Genomic DNA, 21796 nt, shown 5'->3' with positions numbered 1-21796 from the left:
GGTGCCGCAGCTGGGGCGTGCGGCTCCTGTGCAGTCGGTCTGCCAGACGCATTCCCATCGCCCTCCAGCTACATCCTCTCCTTAGCATATTAAGAACATCTGGACAAAGTGATTTATAAGCTCTTTCCCTAGATAGGCTGCATTTTTCATATCAGCAGTTTTCTGTATTGCTGAACTGTTACTCATGAGCAGATTTTTGTGGTAAAGCCTTTCCCAGGCTTCAGCTCCAGTGAATGTGTGACTGGCTCCTCACCTGTCCTCCTTCCCTTCTTTATACCCACTCTCTGCTCTGTGCTGGCTCTCTACAACTACCTGAAGGGAGGTTGTAGCCAGGTGGGGGTTGGTCACTTCTCCCAGGCAGCCAGCACCAGAACAAGAGGACACAGTCTCAAGCTGCGACAGGGGAAGTTTAAGTTGGAGGTGAGGAGAAAGTTCGTCACAGAAAGAGAGATTGGCCATTGGAATGTGCTGCCCAGGGAGGTGGTGGAGTCACCATCACTGGAGGTGTTCAAGAGGGGACTGGATGTGGCACTTGAAGCCATGGTTTAGTAGTCATGAGGTGTTGGGTGGTAGGTTGGACTTGATGATCTTTGAGGTCTTCTCCAACCTGATTGATTCTACAATTCTGTGTCCTGAGGCTGTTTGTTGATTTGTGAGCTCGTCACTGTTAGTTCTTATAAGCCTTGCTTTGTACTGTACTATACTGGCCAGGCTGGGTCAATGCATGAAGGAGGTGTTCAAGAGAGGAATGGATGTGGCACTTGGTTCCATGGTTTAGTCATGAGGTCTGTGGTGACAGGTTGGACTTGGTGATCTTTGAGGTCTCTTCCAGCCTTGATGATTCTGTGATTCTGTGACTTGGTGACTGCCTCTTGTTCATCAGAGCCAGTATGTTGTTTGGGTGGTGAGGGCAGAAGAGATGTTTTTCTCAGTGGCCTCAGCAGGGCTTCTCAGGCACCTACCTATGCTCAAGAAAATTGTGTTGGACTTCTGTTGTAAGTCATAGAATAGAATAGAATAGAATAGAATAGAATAGAATAGAATAGAATAGAATAGAATAGAATAGAATAGAATAGACCAGGTTGGAAGAGACCTTCAAGATCATCATGTCCAGCCTATCATCCAACACCACCTAATCAACTAACCCATGCAACCAAGCACCCTGTCAAGTCTCCTCCTGAACACCTCCAGTGATGGTGACTCCACCACCTCCTCGGGCAGCCCATTCCAATGGCCAATCACTCTGTGTAAAACTTCCTCCTAACCTCCAGCCTAAACCTCCCCTGGTGCAGCCTGAGACTGTGTCCCCTTGTTCTGGTGCTGGTTGCCTGGGAGAAGAGACCAACCTCTGCCTGTCTACAGTCCCCCTTCAGGTAGTTGTAGAGGGCAATAAGGTCACCCCTGAGTCTCCTCTTCTCCAGACTAAGCAACCCCAGCTCCCTCAGCCTCTCCTCAGCTTTGTATGTTGTCATTATCAAGAATTCTCTTTACTGACACCCTGTTCTGCTTTCTTGCAGGCTCCACATCTGTTTGCTACAAGCCTACCAGCCCAGTGCAAGTACTGGAAGACACTGGCTTTCTTTACCAGGATCACCAGTTGTTTACTGGCAGGCATGAAGTTTCTCCCCTAACAGCAGAAGTGATCAGTGCCAAAGAAAAAGCTGGTGAGTGTGTGGCTACACTTCTACACAAACTCATCTTTGCTTTATTCTTTCCCCAAAGCATAACTTGAGCAGTGTAGACCATTTACAAATCATATTTATGGACTTGAAGACCAAATTTTCATCCTCAGTAGAGTCCAAGGGAGTTAGCCTTTGACATGAATGTTATGCCCCACCACAGTTTGTCACCTGTGTTTGTGGAGGATGCACTCTTCCTGCATGTCCTGTGGGACATGGCTGTTGTCACTGCACAGCTGAACTGAGGTCCATAGCCCTTTGCTGATGGAGCAGGACTGCAGGCATTTTGTGGAAGGCTCATTGTGGTCAGTCCTTTTGGACCTCAGCAATAGGCAACTAACTTGCATCTCCCACATAGAAAAAAGCTAACAGATGAGTAGCACAGGGTGGAAATCTGCCTTTGTGTGACATTAGCTTTGTCCATTTTCCTCAAGCTTGATTCAGGTGTGTGGGAAGAAGTCCAGCAGCTTACAGTGTGAGCTTTCTGGTGTATTGGGAAGAGTTTTATTGCATATCTGCAAACTGTCAGGTGTGGTGAGGCTTCTGTGTGCAGTGAGAACATGAATAAAGCACTAGGTTTGCTCTGATTGCAGGGACATAGGAAGTAGTTGGGTACTTGGCTGTTGTGCAGCCAGGTGGGTTGAGGTGTGTGTGTCTATGCAGCTTGCAACCAGGAGAGCTGGCAGACCCTCTGAAACCTGGTGGCCAGGCTGCAGCCCCAGCAAATCAGGCTGGCCAGCAGATAACCTTGTCTCAGGGAAAGCAGGAGAGGTGAATCTTGTAGGGCAGGTGTGGAGTGAAACAGCCTGGGAATGTTCTCTCTCCCTCGAGGCCCACAGCCACCTTTAAGGCTTTGCTGCAGAAATGTTAGTGGAAATGACATATCCTGGTTTTCACGAGTCAAAGGCTTTTCTTCCCCTGTGGCATCTGGGCTGTGTATAAGTTTATCCCACGGCATGTGCAGTAACTGATGCAACCTCAGGGAAACACCAGACCTCAAGAGAAAGTTTTCTTTTTAACTGCTTTCAAATGCCAAAACCCCAAACATAAGTCTGTCTGATGAACTCCTCTGAGAATTTGAAGCAGAAGGAGAGAAAGTTGCCAAGAATGACCTAAAAAATCCTGGACTGAAAACAGCACCTCCTCCTTGCCCAGGGACATGGGAGGACTCTTCCCAGAGCTCTGGGCCTGTTCTCGTTTTTGTCCACGCTGGGGTCTTTCAGGAGCGTCCCTCTGGGCTCAGCCATGGCTCAGACAGACATCTTGTGCCACTGGAGGAGCTCTCCAGGAGGGAGGGATTCCAGCCTCCCAGCCATGGTTATTGGCCATTTAGATGCTCAGCTCCAGGCAAGCTGCACTGCTTATACAAGTGCAAAAATGGTGCATCAGTCAGGGTTGGAAGGGACCACAAGGATCATCTAGTTCCAACCCCCCTGCCATGGGCAGGGACACCCCACACTAGATCAGCCTGGCCAGAGCCTCAGCCAGCCTGGGCTTAAACACCTCCAGGGATGAGGCCCCGACCACCTCCCTGGACAACCCATTCCAGGGCTTCACCACTCTCATGGGGAAGAACTTCCTCCTGACATCCAGCCTGAATCTCCCCACCTCCAGCTTCTCTCCATTCCCTCTAGTCCTATCACTACCTGAGATCCTGAGCAGTCCCTCCCCAGCCTTCCTGTAGGCCCCCTTCAGATACTGGAAGGCCACAATTAGGTCACCTCAGAGCCTTCTCTTCTCCAGACTGAACAGCCCCAACTCCTTCAGTCTGTCCTCATAGGAGAGGTGCTCCAGCCCTCTGATCATCCTCCTGGCCCTTCTCTGGACACCTTCCAGCACCTCCAGATCCCTCTTGTAATAGGGGCTCCAGAACTGGAGGCAGTACTCCAGGTGGGGTCTCACCAGAGCTGAGCAGAGGGAGAGGATCACCTCCCTTGCCCTGCTGGCCACACTTCTCCTGTTGCAGCCCAGGATCTGATTGGCTTTGCAGGCTGCAAGTGCACACTGAGAGCTCCTGTTGAGCTTCTCCTCCACCAGCACCCCCAAGTCTCTCTCCTCAGGGCTGCTTTCCAGCCAGTCCCTGCCCAGCCTGGATTTGTGCCTGGGATTGCCTCGACCCAGATGCAGGACCCTGCCCTTGGTCTTGTTGAACCTCATGAGGTTGGCTTGTGCCCACCTCTCCAGCCTGTCCAGGTCCCTCTGGATGGCCTCCCTTCCCTCCAGCCTGTCTGCTGCACCACACAGCTTGGTGTCATCAGCAAACTTGCTGAGGGTGCACTCACTGCCACTGTCCATGGCACCCACAAAGATGTTGAACAAGCCTGGTCCCAGGACTGATCCCTGAGGGACTCTGCTTGTCCCTGGCCTCCACTGGGACATGGACCCATGGACAGCCACTCTTTGGGTGCAGCCATCAAGCCAGTTCCTTATCCATCTAGTGGTCACCCATCAAACCCATGTGTCACCAGTTTGGAGAGCAGGATGTGACACATCTGACTTTGGCCATCAAAAACGCAGCATCTCATTTAGTCTTGCCATCCAGGCCGCCTCTGTAAGCCATGCAAGACATCTCTGGGGGAAGGTCAAACACTGGAATGTGCTTCCTAGTGGTGTTTGATGCCCCAAGACTGTCAGTGTTTAAGAGGCATTTGAACAATACCCTAAATTACATGCTTGAACTCGGTCAGCCCTGAAGTAGTTCAGCAGCTGGACTAGATGGTTGGTTTAGGTCTCTTCCAAATGAAATACTCTATTCTAATTTTAGCAAAGACCAGATTTCCCTATGACATCTCCTGTCACTCTTGGAGGGGGTTCAGAGTGGTCCAGGGTGCTTGGAGGGGGTTGAGAGTGGTCCAGGGTGCTTGGAGGGGGTTGAGAGTGGTCCAGGGTGCTTGGAGGGGGTTCAGAGTGGTCCAGGGTGCTTTATGAGTCACTGCAAACAGAATCAGGGTTTACCTAGGGTGGGGTGGATGAGTAGGCAGCAGTGCCCTATTGCCCTTGGTGACTTCCAGTCATATGCCTTCTGCTCCCGGGGGGGCCTTGGCAGGACACTGCCCTTGAAGTGACAGCTGTGGGATACTGGGGGAGGAAGGGATCAGACCTCCTGGGCAGCCAGCTAATGGCCACCTCTCTCTCTCCCTGCGCAGCTGAGGAGGCCCTCTGCACCTTGCACCCACCCAGCTTCTGCAGGGTCCCAGAGGCGGAGATGCGAGGTGCGGAGGAGGTGGCAGCCGGCACCGTCCTGCAGCGCCTGATCCAGGAGCGGCTGAGGTATGGCACCCCCAGCGAGAACATGAACCTACTGGCCATCCAGCACCAGGCGACGGGCAGCGCCGGACCCTCCAACAGCACTGCCAGCACGCTCTCCTCCGCAGAAAACCTTGCGCCCGAGGAGCCGCCAATGCTCCAGCCATCTGGGCGGCAGGAACCGCAGGGGCAGGAGCACCAGGGGGACGGTGCTGCGATGGAGAAGCAGCCCCGGGCCCCGCAGCCCCCGCACGGCACCGAGGAGCTCCCCACCTACGAGGAGGCCAAGGCCCAGTCTCAGTTTTTCCGGGGCCAGGCGCCGCCGGGCACCGCTGCCGCGCCGGGCTTCTACGGCACGTCCGGCCAGAAGTGCAGGACGGAGGGGAGGCCGACGGTGAACCGCGCCAACAGCGGGCAGGCGCACAAGGACGAGGCGCTGAAGGAGCTGAAGCAGGGCCACGTCCGCTCGCTGAGCGAGAGGATCATGCAGCTCTCGCTGGAGAGGAACGGCGCCAAGCAGCATCCCCCGGCCCCGGGCGTCGGGAAGGTCTTCAAGGCGGCCCCGGCGCCCGGCAAGGCCGCAGACCCGCGGGGTCCCCCTCCCGAGTACCCCTACAAAGGCAAGGTGGCGGCCCCTGGCAGCAAGGCACAGGACCACGGGCTCTTCTACGGCGAGCAGCCGGCGCAGGATGTCCTCAAGGCCTCCTATGGCGCCCCGCAGCCTGCCCGGGCGGAGGCAGCCCTCGTCCGCTACCAGCCCCCCCCGGAGTATGGCGTCAGCAGGTAATGGTCAGGAGGGAGCGGGTCTGCCACAGGGGCCTGGTCGTGCCCTCGCTGGAGGAGGTGGCTCCGGCAGGCCTTGGGCCTCGTGTGGATGTGGCCCCTGTGAGCTTCAGCCTCAGGCGCGTGGTGTGGACATCAGGCCCCCATGGCTGGGCCCCCGTGGGCCAGCTGGTGGAGGCACTCGTGCCACCAGGAGGGCTGTGTAAAGCATCTGTGCCCCTTATGCCCTACTTCAGTCATCCCAGCAGAGCTCACATGGGGCTTTGGCAGTGCCAGCCCCTCATGCTGTGCCTCTCTGCGAGCAGGGGCTTATTGCAAGCGCATTAGAAGTAATCCAGAGTGTTCGCTGATGGGAGCTGATCCCTGAGAGGGCGCAGGTTTGCTGCCTTGGGAGGTGAGCCTGTGTGCAGAGTGCTCCCTTCTCCTAGCTCTACCTAAACACAAGTGTTTCTCAGGCTTACCCCTGCCTCTTTGACTGCATGCATAGTACATTGCTGCATTGTCATTGTGCCCTGTGCTCAGCACTGGTTAGGCCACACCATGAGTCCTGTGTCCAGTTCTGGGCCCCTCAGTTTAGGAAAGATGTTGAGTTGCTGGAAGGTGTCCAGAGAAGGGCAGCAAGGCTGGGGAGGGGTCTGGAGCACAGCCCTGTGAGGAGAGGCTGAGGGAGCTGGGGTTGCTTAGCCTGGAGAAGAGGAGGCTCAGGGGAGACCTTCTTGCTCTCTACAACTACCTGAAAGGAGCTTGTAGCCAGGTGGGGGTTGGTCTCTTCTCCCAGGCAACCAGCATCAGAACAAGAAGACACGGTCTCAAGCTGCACCAGGGGAGGTTTAGGGTGGATGTTAGCACAGAAAGAGTCATTGGCCATTGGAATGTGCTGCCCAGGGAGGTGGTGGAGCCACTGTCACTGGAAGTGTTTAAGAGACTGGATGAGGCACTTGGTGCCATGGTTTAGTTGATTAGATGGTGTTGGGTGATAGGTTGGACTTGATGATCTCAAAGGTCTTCTCCAACCTGGTCTATTCCTATTCCTATTCCTATTCCTATTCCTATTCCTATTCCTATTCCTATTCCTATTCCTATTCCTATTCCTATTCTATTCTATTCTATTCTATTCTGAAGGCTAGTGGTGTCTGGTGTGATGGTGGGTTGTTTTCATGATGTGAGCTGCCTCATTAGGTCTTTTCTGACCCTAAAATGTTGACTTTAAGTTGTGTGCACTTACTTTGCCACAGCACTTGCATAGAAAAAAAGATGGTGCAGCTCACCTGGCTCTTCCTTTCTGAAATGTGTAAGGCATGATGAAACCAGGGGTTGAATGCTTTGCCTTTCTGGTTTTGTGAAAGTAATAGGTTCCATGCCAAGACAGGGACAACTCCAAGCATGGCTCTGATGAGCTTGCAAGACAGTTGTGGCAGGCAGAGAGACCTGCTCTGAATGCTGCTGGCCTGCCTCCAACTACATGTGTGTTTTGATTGCCACTCTACCACTGTGTGGAGTTTGTGCAATTCTTTCAGAGGGAGATGATGTCTTGAAGAGCTCAGTGAGAATCTGTTTTGTGCTAAGAAACAGCTGTGGGAACTCCAGGGCAATGGGATTGAGCTAGGGCCATGCTCTACCACAGCCATTCGTGATGCTGACAAACATCTCTGGCACCAAGCAGATTCACCCCCACAGAAAAGGAGCTGGTTGTAGGGGTTTGTATTACTCTTGGAAACTGCTGATTCAATACCCACAGATTCTGTTCTGCTGAGTCTGCCTAAGTGGACCTGGGCACTGTGGCCCTGCTGCAGCTAACCAGGAGTGGCCCTGATGTTGAGTGGGAAGCCCTTTGGGACCGACTTTAAAACCTAGTCCAGGTGCCTGGTCAGCAAGGTTAATGCTGAGAAACCCTTTGACTTTGGTGCAGCTTTGCACACTGGCAGCATGGGCCAATTCCCTGTTAGAGGAGCAAGTGAGGTGAGAAATTCCATCTTCCATCTCTTTGTGAGGGTTTGGTTTGATAAAAGAAACCAATGGAAAGAGCTTTGCTCATGGTCAGAAGGGAATCTTGTATATGGTAGCATCTCCTTCCTTCTGTCCTGCCCATATATGTTCCTCAGCTCTTCAGCTCTGGTGTGCTTTTGACAGGGACTATGCAAAGGCTTCTCCCTTCTAGAAAAGAGAGAAGCACAAGGCTGCATTGGTACAGAGGAAACATCCACACATGTCAGGGATGGAGAAGACCTGTAGGATTACCAGTGCCCCAGTCCCCACACTTAGTCCTTCTGTGATGAAGGAAATGTGGCTGGAAACCCAGAAATGCTGGCAGGGAGCTGTTGAAAGAGGTGAGATAACTGCAGCTGCTGCTTAACTTGCTTTTTTGGTTTAAGTTTCCTTTGGCATGTGGCTGGTTTCAAAGGGAGCATTGCCTTTACAATCACTGTGGTGAAACCTCACAACTTCCCTGTCTCTTCTCCCAGGCAACCAGCACCAGAACAAGAGGACACAGTCTCAAGCTGCACCAGGGGAGGTTTAGGCTGGAGGTTAGGAAGAAGTTCTTCACAGAAAGAGTAACTGGCCATTGGAATGTGCTGCTCAGGGAGGTGGTGGAGTCACCATCACTGGAGGTGTTTAGGAAGAGAATGGATGAGGTGCTTGGTGCCATGGTTTAGTTGATTAGATGGTGTTGGGTGATAGGTTGGACTCGATGATCTCAAAGGTCTCTTCCAACCTGGTTAATTCAATTCAATTCTATTCTATTCTATTCTATTCTATTCTATTCTATTCTATTCTATTCTATTCTATTCTATTCTATTCCATTCCATTCCATTCCATTCCATTCCATTCCATTCCATTCCATTCCATTCCATTCCATTCCACTCCACTCCACTCCATTCCATTCCATTCCAATCTGTTCCATTCCCAAGGTATTTGATCCTGTCCTGAATATATCCTAGAGTCTCAGCCTTAATGACCTCTGCTTTATGGACATGGTGGTTGCAGAGCAGAGCTTGAACTCTGAAGCTGCAAAGGCCAAAAAGCTAGAAGGCAAATAAAAAGGACCCAATATTTGTCCCTGTTTTAAAACACCAGTAGTTTTGAGTCTATTGCATGATGCCTGGGGTCCTGACTCATGACTTCTGAATGCTTTAAGTCGGCCAAGTGTAATAACCTCTAGTAAATCTTTCCTTTCCTAGAGGTGCAGCTATTCCTGAATGTTGTCTTTGCTAACTTTCCTTAGATGGATATTCAGAACTGCAGCTCCTCAGGTAAACCAGCTTGGAAATAATCTAATTTAGTCTTTTCACACAGTGCTGTGTATTGATTCCAGTTTGTGAAACATTCAGTCCTGGTGATTATAGAATTCTCTGTCTGGACAATCCATCATGGCCTTTACAGGCTTGTTCCACTAGCTAATTGCCCTTTTCTGGCACAGGTCTGCCTCTTGGTTTCAGCCAGTATTTTCTAGTTACCAAGTGGGATTTGAAAATACTTCTGTCAGATAGAGTGAGGAGACCTGTGCTGTTGGTCCTTTAATGCATGGAACAGATGGAGCCTGAAGCCCTGTAATTATTTCACTCTTGTGAACTCCCTCCTCCCCCCTCTTTTTTTTTCACTGTGGAAAGCTGACCTGAGCACCAGCTGAACAGAGGCTAATCAGATATCACCTCTGCAATGCAACTCAATATTCCTCGTTGATGTAGCTTATTAACACTTGCTGTTTCAGGTATTGGCACCCCAGGAGCTTGCCACCCAGCTCATTACCCAGTCAGGCATGTGAGGGTAGTCAGCAGCCCAGGGTAGGATTTCCCACCCTCTCACTGGAGATTGCTGTATTTATTCCTTGGACCTGCTCGAGTCCCTATTGTTTCTCTGTGCCCTGCTTAAGCAGTGCTCCAGATCACTCAATGTAATCAATCCTCTGCTTTGCTCCTAGTGGCCCTTGTCAGATCCTGCTGTCTTTTATCCAGGATGATTGCTTTCTCTGCACCATTGATAAAAAAAGATATATAATGCAAATGAAGCCTTGGATTGGGAACAGCCCTGCTCATTGAAGGGAATGGGATGGGATGGAATGGAATGGAATGGAATAGAATAGAATAGCATAGAATACAATAGAATAGCATAGAATAGAGTAGAATAGAATAGAATAGAATAGAATAGAATAGAATAGAATAGAATAGAATAGAATAGAATAGAATAGAATAGAATTAACCAAGTTGGAAAAGACTTTTGATATCATCGAGTCCAACCTATCACCCAACACCATCTAATCAACTAAACCATGGCACCAAGCACCCCATCCAGTCTCTACCTAAACACCTCCAGGGATGGTGACTCCACCACCTCCCTGGGCAGCACATTCCAATGGCAAATCTCCCTTTCTATGAAGAATTTCTTCCTAACATGCAGCCTAAACCTCCCCTGGTGCAGCTTGAGACTGTGTCCCCTTGTTCTGGTGCTTGGTGCCTGGGAGAAGAGACTACCCCCCACCTGGCTACAACCTCCCTTCAGGTAGTTGTAGAGAGCAAGAAGGTCTCCCCTGAGCCTCCTCTTCTCCAGGCTGCACAACCCCAGCTCCCTCAGCCTCTCCTCACAGGGCTGTGCTCCAGACCCCTCCCCAGCCTTTTTGCCCTTCTCTGGACATGTTCAAGTGTCTCAATATGCTCCTTATATTGAAGGGTCCAGAAGTGGACACAGGACTCAAGGTGTGGCCTAACCAGTGCAGTGTACAGGGGCAGAATGACCTCCCTGCTCCTGCTGGCCACACTGTTCCTGATGCAGGCCAGGATGCCATTGGCCTCCTTAGCCACCTGTGCACACTGCTGGCTCACATTCAGCCTCCTATCAACCAGTATCCCCACAGGGATATGCACTCAAGTACTCTGTAGCCCAGTGCTTTTCAGCAAAGGCAGACGTGCCTTCTTCAACCTCTGCACTTCTAGAGGAAGTGGTTGGGATAACAGCACAGAAGGGTAAGGAGAAAAGACATGGGCCTCCTGCAGACTGTGGGAGTGGCTTCATGTCTCATTGATTTTAATGACAGGCAGACTGGACCAGAAGGAAAGGATCCAAAGCTCTTCTGCAGAGCCACCAGCATCCACCTCAGTGGGAAGCACAGCCTGCAACCCATGTTCATGCCTGGGGCTATCATCCTCACAGAGAAACACCAGAAGTCAGCTTGGGTGTGACATCCCTTGGCTTGGCCACTGTTGCCAGTGTGGCTGCCTGACTGCCTGGGGCGTCTCAGGGAGTAAAAGAAGCTCCTTGTAGTCCCCTCAGCAGCCACAGACATGTGGTTGAATGAGTAAATATCAACAGGTTGTCTCAAAACAGCAGTGGTGGTGGGGGCAGTTTATACACAAATGACCAGAGAAGCCACAGACTATTCCAGCAGATAAATATAGGCTTCCACATCCACACAGGGTGGAATTTTACAAGGCACATGAAAAAAATGGGATAGCTTTAAAAGCAGTCCAGATTAACTCTACATTTGCATGCCATCTTTCAAAATGCATGGATTAAATGAGAAGCAAAAGGTTCCTCCATGATTGACTGTAGGCTGGGGTCAGAGTGGCTGGAGAGTAGCCAGGCAGAAAGGGACCTGGGGGTACTAGTTGACAGTAGGCTGAACATGAGCCTGCAGTGTGCCCAGGTGGCCAAGAAGGCCAATGGCATCCTGGCCTGCATCAGGAACAGTGTGGCCAGCAGGAGCAGGGAAGTCATTGTGCCCTGTACTCAGCACTGGTTAGGCCACACCTTGAGTCCTGTGTCCAGTTCTGAGCCCCTCAGTTTAGGAAGGAGGTTGAGTTGCTGGAACGAGTCCAGAGAAGGGCAACAAAGCTGGAGAGGGGTTTGGAGCACAGCCCTGTGAGGAGAGGCTGAGGGAGCTGGGGTTGTTTAGCCTGGAGAAGAGGAGGCTCGGGAGACCTTAGTGCTATCTACAACTCCCTGAAAGGAGGTTGTAGCCAGGTGGGGGTTGGTCTCTTCTGCCAGGCAGCCAGCACCAGAACAAGAGGACACAGTCTCAAGCTGTGCCAGGGGATGTTTAGGCTGGAGGTGAGGAGAAAGTTCTTCCCAGAAAGAGAGATTGGCCATTGGAATGTGCTGCCCAGGGAGGTGGTGGAGTCACTGTCCCTGGAGGTGTTCAAAAAGGGAATGGAGGTGGCACTTGGTACCATGGTTTAGTTAGTCCTGAGGTGTTGGGTGATAGGTTGGACTTGATGATCTCTGAGGTCTTTTCCAACTTTATTGATTCTGTGGTCACATGTTTTCCCAAAGACACTCTATTGCAAGCTATATATAGCAAATGATTCCATGTATCACAAGCTATACATCACTTAATGCAGCCTGGTGACCCTAGCATGATAGGCCTTGAAAGGCTCAGTGCTTATGTGGGGCTTCCCATTCTAAAAGCTCATCTCCTTGGGTTTCTTTCTCTTTTCTTTGCAGTGCATTGCTGAACTATATAGGAACCCTACCTTCTACAATAATGTCAACAAAAAAATAACATCCTCAATAGAAATGTGGCTGTAATCATAGAACCATAGACTCTGTAAGGTTGGAAAAGATCTCAGAGATCATCAAGTCCAACCTAGTATCATAGTATCAGTCAGGGTTGGAAGGGACCACAAGGATCATCTAGTTCCAATCCCAGGGACACCTCACACTCGATCAGCCTGGCCAGAGCCTCAGCCAGCCTGGGCTTAAACACCTCCAGAGATGGGGGCTCAACCACCTCCCTGGACAACCCATTCCAGGGCTTCACCACCCTCATGGTGAAGAACTTCCTCCTCACCTCCAGCCTGAATCTCCCCACCTCCAGCTTCATTCCATTCCCCCTAGTCCTATCACTCCCTGAGATCCTGAGCAGTCCCTCCCCAGCCTTCCTGTAGGCCCCCTTCAGATACTGGAAGGCCACAATTAGGTCACCTCAGAGCCTTCTCTTCTCCAGACTGAACAGTCCCAACTCCTTCAGTCTGTCCTCATGGGAGAGGTGCTCCAGCCCTCTGCTCATCCTTGTGGCCCTTCTCTGGACACCTTCCAGCACCTGCATATCCCTCTTGTAATAGGGGCTCCAGACCTAGAGGCAGTACTCCAGGTGGGGTCTGACCAGAGCTGAGTAGAGGGGGAGGATCACCTCCCTTGCCCTGCTGGCCACACTTCTCCTGATGCAGCCCAGGATCTGATTGGCTTTGTGGGCTGCAAGTGCACACTGAGAGCTCCTGTTGAGCTTCTTGTCCACCAGCACCCCCAAGTCTCTCTCTTCAGGGCTGCTTTCCAGCCAGTCACTGCCCAGCCTGTATTTGTGCCTGGGTTTGCCTTGACCCAGATACAGGACCCTGCCCTTGGTCTTATTGAACCTCATGAGGTTGGCTTGTGCCCACCTCTCCAGCCTGTCCAGGTCCCTCTGGATGTGGTGCTGGACACTGTCGAAGGCTTTACTCAGGTCCAAGTAAACGACATCAGTTGCTCGCCTCTCATCTATTAATGTTGTGACCTTGTCATAGAAGGCCACCAGGTTTGTCAGGCAACACCTCATGACTACTAAACCATGGCTTCAAGTGCCATGTCCATTCCCTTGTTCAACCCTTCCAGTGTGGAGATGTCCAATACTCTTAATGTTCCCCAGCTGCAAGCTTTTAAGAAGGATGGGTTTCGATGAAGACGTGTTTGGCTGGGAGATTTTTAACCTGCTCTAATGCAGAGGACAATCAACATTTAAAATACACTAGAAGCATTTTGAGAATGTCATTCTCTGCTAAGTCTGAAGGAGCTCAGGGTAATCCTGATTGCTCTGTTTCTGGGGAGCTTTATGTGAGCAGTTGGATGTGAGCTAAGCTGATGTCGTAACGCTCCCGCTCCGGCAGACGCTGATTCGTTAGCCTGAATCGCCCTGATGGTTTTATTGCATATACACTTGGAGGGACTGCAGTAGGCTTAATCAGAATTAAATTGGGACAGATTAAGCAAGTAAGAGGAAAGTCAGAAATGTGTTCATTATGTTGGACAGATGCGCTTTGAGAGATGCAGTGTTGGGTTTCCCAGCTGGGAAGCTCTTTAGAGAACCTCTCCTGTGGCCTGAGCTATTGAGACTCTGCTGTATGGCTGCTACTGCAGGGCAGTTCTGGGCCCCTCCTCAATTTAAGAAGGACATTGAGACTCTTGAACATGTCCAGAGAAGGGCAACGAGGCTGGGGAGAGGTCTTGAGCACAAGCCCTGTGAGGAGAGGCTGAGGGAGCTGGGGTGGTTTAGCCTGGAGAAGAGGAGGCTCAGGAGAGACCTTATAGTTCTCTACAACTCCCTGAAGGGAGGTGTAGACAGGAGGGGGTTGGTCTCTTCTCCCAGGCAACCAGCACCAGAACAAGAAGACACCGTCTCAGGCTGCACCAGGGGAAGTTTAGGCTGGATGTTAGGAAGAAGTTCTTCACAGAAAGAGAGCTTGGCCATTGGAATGTGCTGCCCAGGGAGGTGGTGGAGTCACCATCCCTGGAGGTGTTTAGGAAGAGACTGGATGGGGCACTTAATGCCATGTTTTAGTGAGTCCTGAGGTGTTGGGTGATAGGTAGGACTTGATGATCTCTGAGGTCTTTTCCAACCTTATTGATTCTATGGTAAGGTTGGATTGCTGATTGCCCATGATGTTGTCTGGCTTGGTATGAACAAGCTTGTTAGGGCAGCGCTGTTTGCTTTGGGGATAGGGCTTTAAAATTACCTTCACTTTTCCCTCTTGTTCTGCTGCAGTTGAAGGCAGTGGTGAAGTTGTTGTCAGTAGAATTAGGCCAGTGAGAGTTTTTTAAAACCCTGCTTTAAGAAGCTGTGTAGGTGCTGAAGACAATAGTAATCATATTTATGATGTGTTTATATAGCACAAACTCATGTCTAAAAAGCAGTATTTGCAGATCTTTGAGGCAAAATGGGGTAGATACATCTCTTTGGTAAGTCTTCTGCCTCGTGTAGAATAGAGTAGAATTAACCAGGGTGGAAAATACCTTCAAGACCATTGAGTCCATCCTATCACCCAACACCATCTAATCAACTAAACCATGGCACCAAGCACCCCATCCAGTCTCTTCCTAAACACCTCCAGTGATGGGGACTCCACCACCTTCCTGGGCAGCACATTCCAATGGCCAATCTCTCTTTCTATGAAGAATCTCTTCCTAACATCCAGCCTAAACCTCCCCTGGTGCAGCTTTAGACTGTGTCCTCTTGTTCTGGTGCTGGGTGCCTGGGAGAAGAGACCAACCCCCTCCTGGCTACAACCTCCCTTCAGGTAGTTGTAGAGAGCAAGAAGGTCTTCCCTGAGCCTCCTCTTCTCCAGGCTGCACAACCCCAGCTCCCTCAGCCTCTCCTCACAGGGCTGTGCTCCAGACCCCTCCCCAGCTTTGTTGCCCTTCTCTGGACACCTTCCAGCAGCTCAACATCTTTCCTAAACTGAGGGTACAGAAATAAAGGCAATGGTAGCTACGGCAAGCCCAATAGCTTGTGGTTAAACTAAAAGACAGCTTCTAGAAGGTGCTTGATTGCAGACTTCAGATGGAGTCCTGCAGCCAGCTTATTTTCCAGCCGAACTGGGCGCTGACACAGATGTCCTGCGTGGTCTGGGCTGTGTCTCTTAGACAAGTGGGGTGTAGAACTTTCACAACTTTGGCATCTGGGCTTAGGAGTGACTCAGCCTATGCACAGCGAGGCTCTGCGTGGGGTTGCTCACCCTGGCCGAGGCTGTGACGCTGCCTGTGCAGTGGGTGGAAGGATGAAGAAGGGTCTGGTGCAGACAGGCTTTGACCTGCTCCCTGCCTGAATTTTCCCCCTTTTGAAACAGGGGCGGTCTCTCTGTTCCAGTTTGCAGAGCTGAAATGCAGGACAGAGGTGGGGGACTCCAGCCCCGCCTGGCCACCAGCTGCAGGGTTCCCCTCACTGCTAAAACATCCTCCTGGGTTATCCTTCAGCCGTGGCAAATTGTGGCTCGGGTGGATTAAGGAGCCACCCGCCCCTGAAAGCCTAACCCACGAGCAAGTCTGCCGCCAGCTCTCTTACCCTTCCCCGACACAAGGCTGGTGGGTGATGGATGCCGTTAGTCAGGGAGTGACACAATGAGGTCTCCCGCTGGAAGATGGCTTTTGTGACTGGCCGTGACTGACCGGGGCTGTGCCTCCAGCCGCTCCGCAGCGGCCCTTCCCTTGCCGCTCGCTGCAGCCGCTCGGGGACGCTGCTCCGCTCACATCACTTCCTCTTGCCTCCCAGTTGTGCCGCTCAGCCGGTCTCGCTCCAGGCAGGGAGCGGTGTTTGAAGGGTGAGTAATGCATCCCTTGTGTTTCCCTCGAGCTTGCCGGCTTACCCTTCCCAGTGGTGGGGTTTGTGGCAAGGGGGGCCTATTTGAAGCGAGCTGCCTGCTGAAATATTAGCTGTGCACCTAGGCAAAAATGCCGGTTTCCAGTCAATGCTTCCTTTATCCATTCGTGCCAGATGTATGCATCACTGTCGAGAGCGGGCAAGGAGATGCTTTCCCCAGTCCTACTTATGATTGTTGGTCTCCAGGAGTGACTAAGGAGCAGAATCGCCACCCTGCAGTTATAACCCCATTAATAAGCCGTGCAGTCATTAGGTGAAAGTTCCTGTGCGCGTCTCAAGGGCACATGGCTCTAACGCCTCCCCTGTGTGTGCTTCCCTGCAGCCGACAATGCCAGCCGCCCTTCCCGCCGCCACCAGTCCAGCAGCACAGCCCAATGTCCTCACAGGCCGCCGCCGGCCCCGGCCCTCTTCTCCCCGGCGCCATGTCCCCGCTGCCAGCCCCCGCTGCTGCCCAGCCCCTGACACCCACCTTGCCAGGCCAGCAGCTAACCCCCGATGCCTTCGCCATCGTGGAGCGGGCACAGCAGATGGTGGAGATGCTCTCCGAGGAGAACCACGTGCTGCGGCAGGAGCTGGAGGGCTATTACGAGAAGGCAGACAAACTGCAGAAGGTAAGTGGAAAGTTGGGCGTGGGGCCTGGGCAGGGCAGCCACCTTGTTGCTTCTGCATTTTGGGTCCTCCAAGCTGTTCTTTGTAAGCCACGTCGCTGCAGTAGGGATGCATTATTAGATGGCCATGTCGAACCATTGCCTTTCCATGGTGGTCTCCCAGAAGTGTAATCCTGTGCCTGATAGTCTGTGGGCTCCAGCCTTTAGGATGAAGTGGGGCAGCCCATCACATGTCTCTCAGCTGGGGACTTTCCCCTTCCATCCTTCGTTGCTGGCCTCACTGGACTCCTCCTTGGAAACCTCTTGTGGGCAGCCTGCTCCTGGTGCAGCTGTGTTCTGCACCATCTGCACAGTCAGTAGAACTGCGGGTGAGAAGCTTTTGAAGAGGATGGCTGCATCTGTCCTGAGTGGTGTTGTCCACTACAACACACTTACATGGCTCTCTATGGAAGGGCAGCAGCCATCAGTGAGGTTGCCATTGTTTGGCAATGTGTTCATTGTCTTGGAGGCTTTTTGTGCCCACTCTAAGATCCCCTTTGAACATGTTGGTTCAAAAAGCCCTGCCTCCTAATCTGAAGGAACCATTTGATAGATTTTGCTCAAAACCTCTTTTTGCAGACTGATCCTGCCCCCTCTCTTCTACGTGCAGGCTGGTGTTTTCAGTGGAGAAGGGTGATGTCTTGTGTACTGCCTGGGGTGACAAGATGAAAAGTCAAATCAAATAAAGCAGGGGTTCCTTAAAAATGAGAGCTCACTGAAGGCAAAGCAGAGATGTTCCCCAGATCTGCCACCTTTGGCTTCCAAGGGCCCACACCAAATCAGTTCCTACACTGCTATTTCATTTATGTCTTCCCACCGGGTATACATAAATGGGCTTATGTTGCAGGTCTTTTTACCTGATTTTAGGAGTCTAAATAGAAGCTCAATTTTTTCCTGTGCTGTATGGGATCAGGGAGTTGTTGGAGACACCCTTCAGAGGAGAAGAGGCAGCTCTGAGACACCCTGTCCCAGTCTCAGCTTTGGGAGCAATCTCTGACAGTTTGTTCAAACGGGTGAGGAAAAAGACCAGTTGTCTTGTGGCTTCTGTTGCCTTTTCAGCCTCCTCTTCTGCAACCAGATGTGTTGAGTTTACTCAACAGAATTTCTTCAGCTTAGCAGAGAAATGTCTGCAGCAATGTTAACTGTTAGTGAAGATGGCTGGGAAGATTTTAAGGCTGAGTGCCCTGTGGCCTTCACAGGCAGAAAGAAACGTTCCGGCTGTTAATTTTACAAGAGCTGCGTTGTTCAGTCAAAGGTATTGGAGTGCAGTGCCCCTAAAAATATTCCCATTTCCTTCTACACTCTTGGAAAAGGCTCTCTCTTTATCTTGGATGCCCCGCGAGTCGCTTGCATCAGACGCTAACAGAAAGGTATTCAAGCACGGACTGCAGTCTTGCTTCAGTCAACAGAGCGTGGGCTGCAGGCCCCTCGCCTCTGGGGGGGTGGGAGCGGAGCATTAGAGCGCAGCACGTGCTGAAGCGCGTTCCGCCTTCAGCAAAACATCCTTAATGCACAGGAGCCCTCCCAGTCTGTGCTGTCCTGTGTTAGGGGACACAGTCTCAAGCTGCACCAGGGGAGGTTTAGACTCAAGGTGAGGAGGAAGTTCTTCACTGAGCGAGTCGTTCATCATTGGAATGTGCTGCCCAGGGAGGTGGCGGAGTCACTGTCCCTGGAGGCGTTCAGGAGGGGATCGGATGTGGCACTTGGTGCCATGGTCTAGTCATGAGGTCTGTGTTGATAGGTTGGACTCAATGATCCTCGAGGTCCTTTCCAACCTTAGTGATACTGTGATACTGTGGTCCTGTGTGAACACAAGGATCTAACCATCAGCGTGTCCAGAGAAGTGCCATGAGGATCATTAGAGGGCTTGGAGCACCTCTCCCACGAGGGCAGACTGAGGGAGTTGGGGGCTCTCCAGTCTGGAGAAGAGAAGGCTTTGAGGAATCATAGAATCAATAAGGTTGGAAAAGACCTCAAAGATCATCAAGTCCAACCCATCACCCAACACCTCATGACTAAACCATGGCTCCAACTGCCATGTCCAATCACCTCTTGAACACCTCCAGGGACGGTGACTCCACCTCCTCCCTGGGCAGCACATTCCAATGCCAAACAACTCTCTCTGTGAAGAACTTTCTCCTCACCTCCAGCCTAAACTTCCCCTGGTGCGGCTTGAGACTGCGTCCTCTTGTTCTGGTGCTGGTTGCCTGGGAGAAGAGACCAACCCCCTCCTGGCTACAACCTCCCTTCAGGTAGTTGTAGACAGCAATGAGGTCTCCCCTGAGCCTCTTCTTCAGGCTAAGCAACCCCATCTCCCTCAGCCTCTCTTCTTAGGGCTTGTGCTCAAGGCCTCTCCCCAGCCTCATTGCCCTTCTCTGGACACATTCAAGAGTCTCAGGAGACCTTATTGTGACCTTCCAGTGTCTTAAGGGGGACTACAAGAAAGCTGATGAGGGACTTTTTAGGATGTCAGGTAATGATAGGACTAAGGGGAATGGAGCAAAACTAGAAATGGGTAAATTCAGATTGGTTGTTAGGAAGAAGTTCTTCACCATCAGGGTGGTGAGAGACTGGAACAGGTTGCCCAGGGAGGTGGTGGAAGCTCCATCCCTGGAAGTTTTTAAGGCCAGGTTGGATGTGGCTCTGATCTAGTGTGAGGTGTCCCTGCCCATGTCAGGGGGGTTGTAACTAGATGATCCTTGAGGTCCCTTCCAACCCTGGCAGTTGTATGATAGGTTAGGTCCTACCTCTGTTCCCACAATTTCAGCTGAAGGTCACCTCCAGAAACATGCCAGTGAGTTAAATTACATATTCTGGGTGTGAAACACTCTTCCCTCTTGTTGCAAGTGGAAGGGTCATGAGGAGTACTTTATTTTGTCTGTGCATAACAATTTCATTCCACATAGGGCCACCCTCCCATCACTAGACAAACAATATGAATAGAAGAAATGAGAGAAAATGAGCTTGATGTGAAGGGCTGCCAGGGTGTTTACATGAACAGATCAGCCCTCAGGGCTGTCAAGCTCTCAGTCATGTCTGAACAAACTTTTTGCAGAGAGGTACAAGGTGGTGATTAATCCCTGTGCTGTTTGATGAGTTGTCAGGTTTTATTATCTAAAAAGAGTTGGGGGGAAAAGAAGGGTTGCACACATTCAATTTTGAGCTCTTTGAGGAAAACCAAAGCATTAATTTCTCTCTTTTTTTTGTTGCTTTGTTGGGTGGTGTTAGCTTGCTGAAGTGTAATTGCCAGGTTTGGCTGGGTCTTCCCAGTCCAGTTGTGTGGGGGTTGTTTGAGTGGGTTGGCTCCCAGAGCTGCCAGGCAAGAAAGGGTTGAGCTCTTTTTTCCCCTCCATTGAAGAAGACAAAAGAAATCCCAGAGCTGGTGAGAAACACCAACACAAGTTGTGACTGTTCAGTGCTGGTGGAGGTCCCTTGCTTTTTTTTGCAGCAAGTCTTTGCCTCCAGGGCAAGAGGAGACTTGCATGGTCATAGCAGATAATAGGCAGAGCAGAGGCCTTGTGGTAACCAGCAGCATTGGGCAGGGCTCTTGGGCTGTGCTGGCAAATCTGCTTCATGGAGTAGGAGTGCTTTGGAGCAGGCACCTTGAAGATATCAGCTATCCCTGTGAGAGGGGAGGTGGAGGAACTGGCTGGTGTTGGGTATCCAACTGGGCACAGTGTCTGGGTGGATCATGTAGTTAAGCATTCAGAAAAACACTTTAAAAATTCCTTTTTCTAAGCCAAACATTTCTGTCAAGGAGAGAGAAACTCAATCTGCTTACATAGTCAAGGAGAGCAATGTGAGGTAGGGGGAATATTTGATAGGAGAGCAATGTGAGGTAGGCTGAAGATTTGAAGGGGAAGGGGTTAATAATCTCATGCCTGCCTGTGACACACAGTGTCCGCAGGGGCAGAGGGATGCAGTGCTAGTTAGGGCTCTCAGCTTGTTGCCCTGAAGCAAGCCAGGGACAATGCACCAAGACACCACAAATTAGCCATGAGGTGTTGGGTGATAGGTTGGACTTGATGATCTTTGAGTTCTTTCCCAACTTATTGATTCTATGATTCTACCCTCATGCATCCTATCACTGGATACCAAGGAGAGTAGTTCAGCACCTCCCTCTCTACTTCCTCCCCTCAGGAAGCTCTAGAGAGCAATGAGGTGCCCCCTTGGCCTCCTGTTCTCCAAACTGTTTTCAGCTGCTCCTTACAGTACATTCCTTCCAGCCTTTTTCCCAGCTTTGTTAGCCTCTTCTGGATGTGTTCAAGGACCTTCACTCCAGCAAGTCAACCTCCTTCCTAAACTGAGGGGCCCAGAACTGGACACAGGACTCCAGGTGTGGCCTAACCAGTGCAGTGTACAGGGGCAGAATGACCTCCCTGCTCCTCCTGGCCACACTATTCAATGACTCCACCACCTCCCTGGCCAGCACATTCCAAAGGCTTCTGGGAAGAACTTCTTCCTAGCATCCAGCCTAAACTTCGCCTGGCACAGCTTGAGACTGTGTCCTCTTGTTCTGGTGCTGGTTGCTTGGGAGAAGAGACCAACCCCCACCTGGCTACAGCCTCCCTTCAGGTAGCTGTGGAGAGCAATAAGGTCTCCCCTGCACCTCCTCTTCTCCAGGCTAAGCAACCCCAGCTCCCTCGGCCTCTAGGCTGTTGGAACCTGACTGCAGGTTCCTAGACAGACACTACAGTGACAGTTCCAGCACCCCTTGAGGTTCTGCTCTGCAAGTATGACAGCTGGCAAATTATACCTAAAGCTTAACAAGCCCTGGAGAGGAGCCATGGGTTTGCACCCTGGCTTCACAAATGGCAAATCCATGATTCAAGAGGCTAAAAAAGCCCCAGATTTAGAAAGGTATGTGGGAGGCTATATATATCTCTCATGGTTTTCCAGCCTGTGAACATTATCAAGCTTTTTTTCCACAAACACAAGGGCCAGGCATGCAGGAGCAGATGCCCACACTGGTGTTGATCATTCCTGCAGCAATGATTCCGGCAAAGCTGTAATAAGTTAACATGACATTAATTTATTAAGAAAGAGTTGGATGGGTGGATGGATGTGAGCAGCAAAACTGTGCCTTGGATTGTTCTCCTGTC

The 21796-nt window shown here is 51.3% G+C and overlaps 1 protein-coding gene across 1 annotated transcript in view; it reads left to right on the top strand.

Moving 5' to 3' along the window:
• AMOTL1 (angiomotin like 1) overlaps positions 1 to 21796 on the top strand; it is an 87993-nt gene that overhangs the window by 37818 nt on the left and 28379 nt on the right. Inside the window, exons 4-7 of the mRNA XM_068148735.1 lie at positions 1518 to 1664; positions 4826 to 5708; positions 16370 to 16658; positions 16969 to 17023. Of these exons, the coding sequence (XP_068004836.1) occupies positions 1518 to 1664; positions 4826 to 5708; positions 16370 to 16658; positions 16969 to 17023 (1374 nt within the window). The remainder of the gene's footprint in view (positions 1 to 1517; positions 1665 to 4825; positions 5709 to 16369; positions 16659 to 16968; positions 17024 to 21796) is intronic.

Source organism: Melanerpes formicivorus, unplaced genomic scaffold, assembly GCF_026170545.1.
Source record: "Melanerpes formicivorus ecotype bairdi unplaced genomic scaffold, bMelFor1.0.p_v2 SCAF_1, whole genome shotgun sequence".
Lineage (NCBI taxonomy): Eukaryota > Metazoa > Chordata > Aves > Piciformes > Picidae > Melanerpes > Melanerpes formicivorus.
The sequence above is the reverse complement of the archived record's forward strand: the minus strand, read 5'-3'. Positions and strand labels throughout refer to the sequence as shown.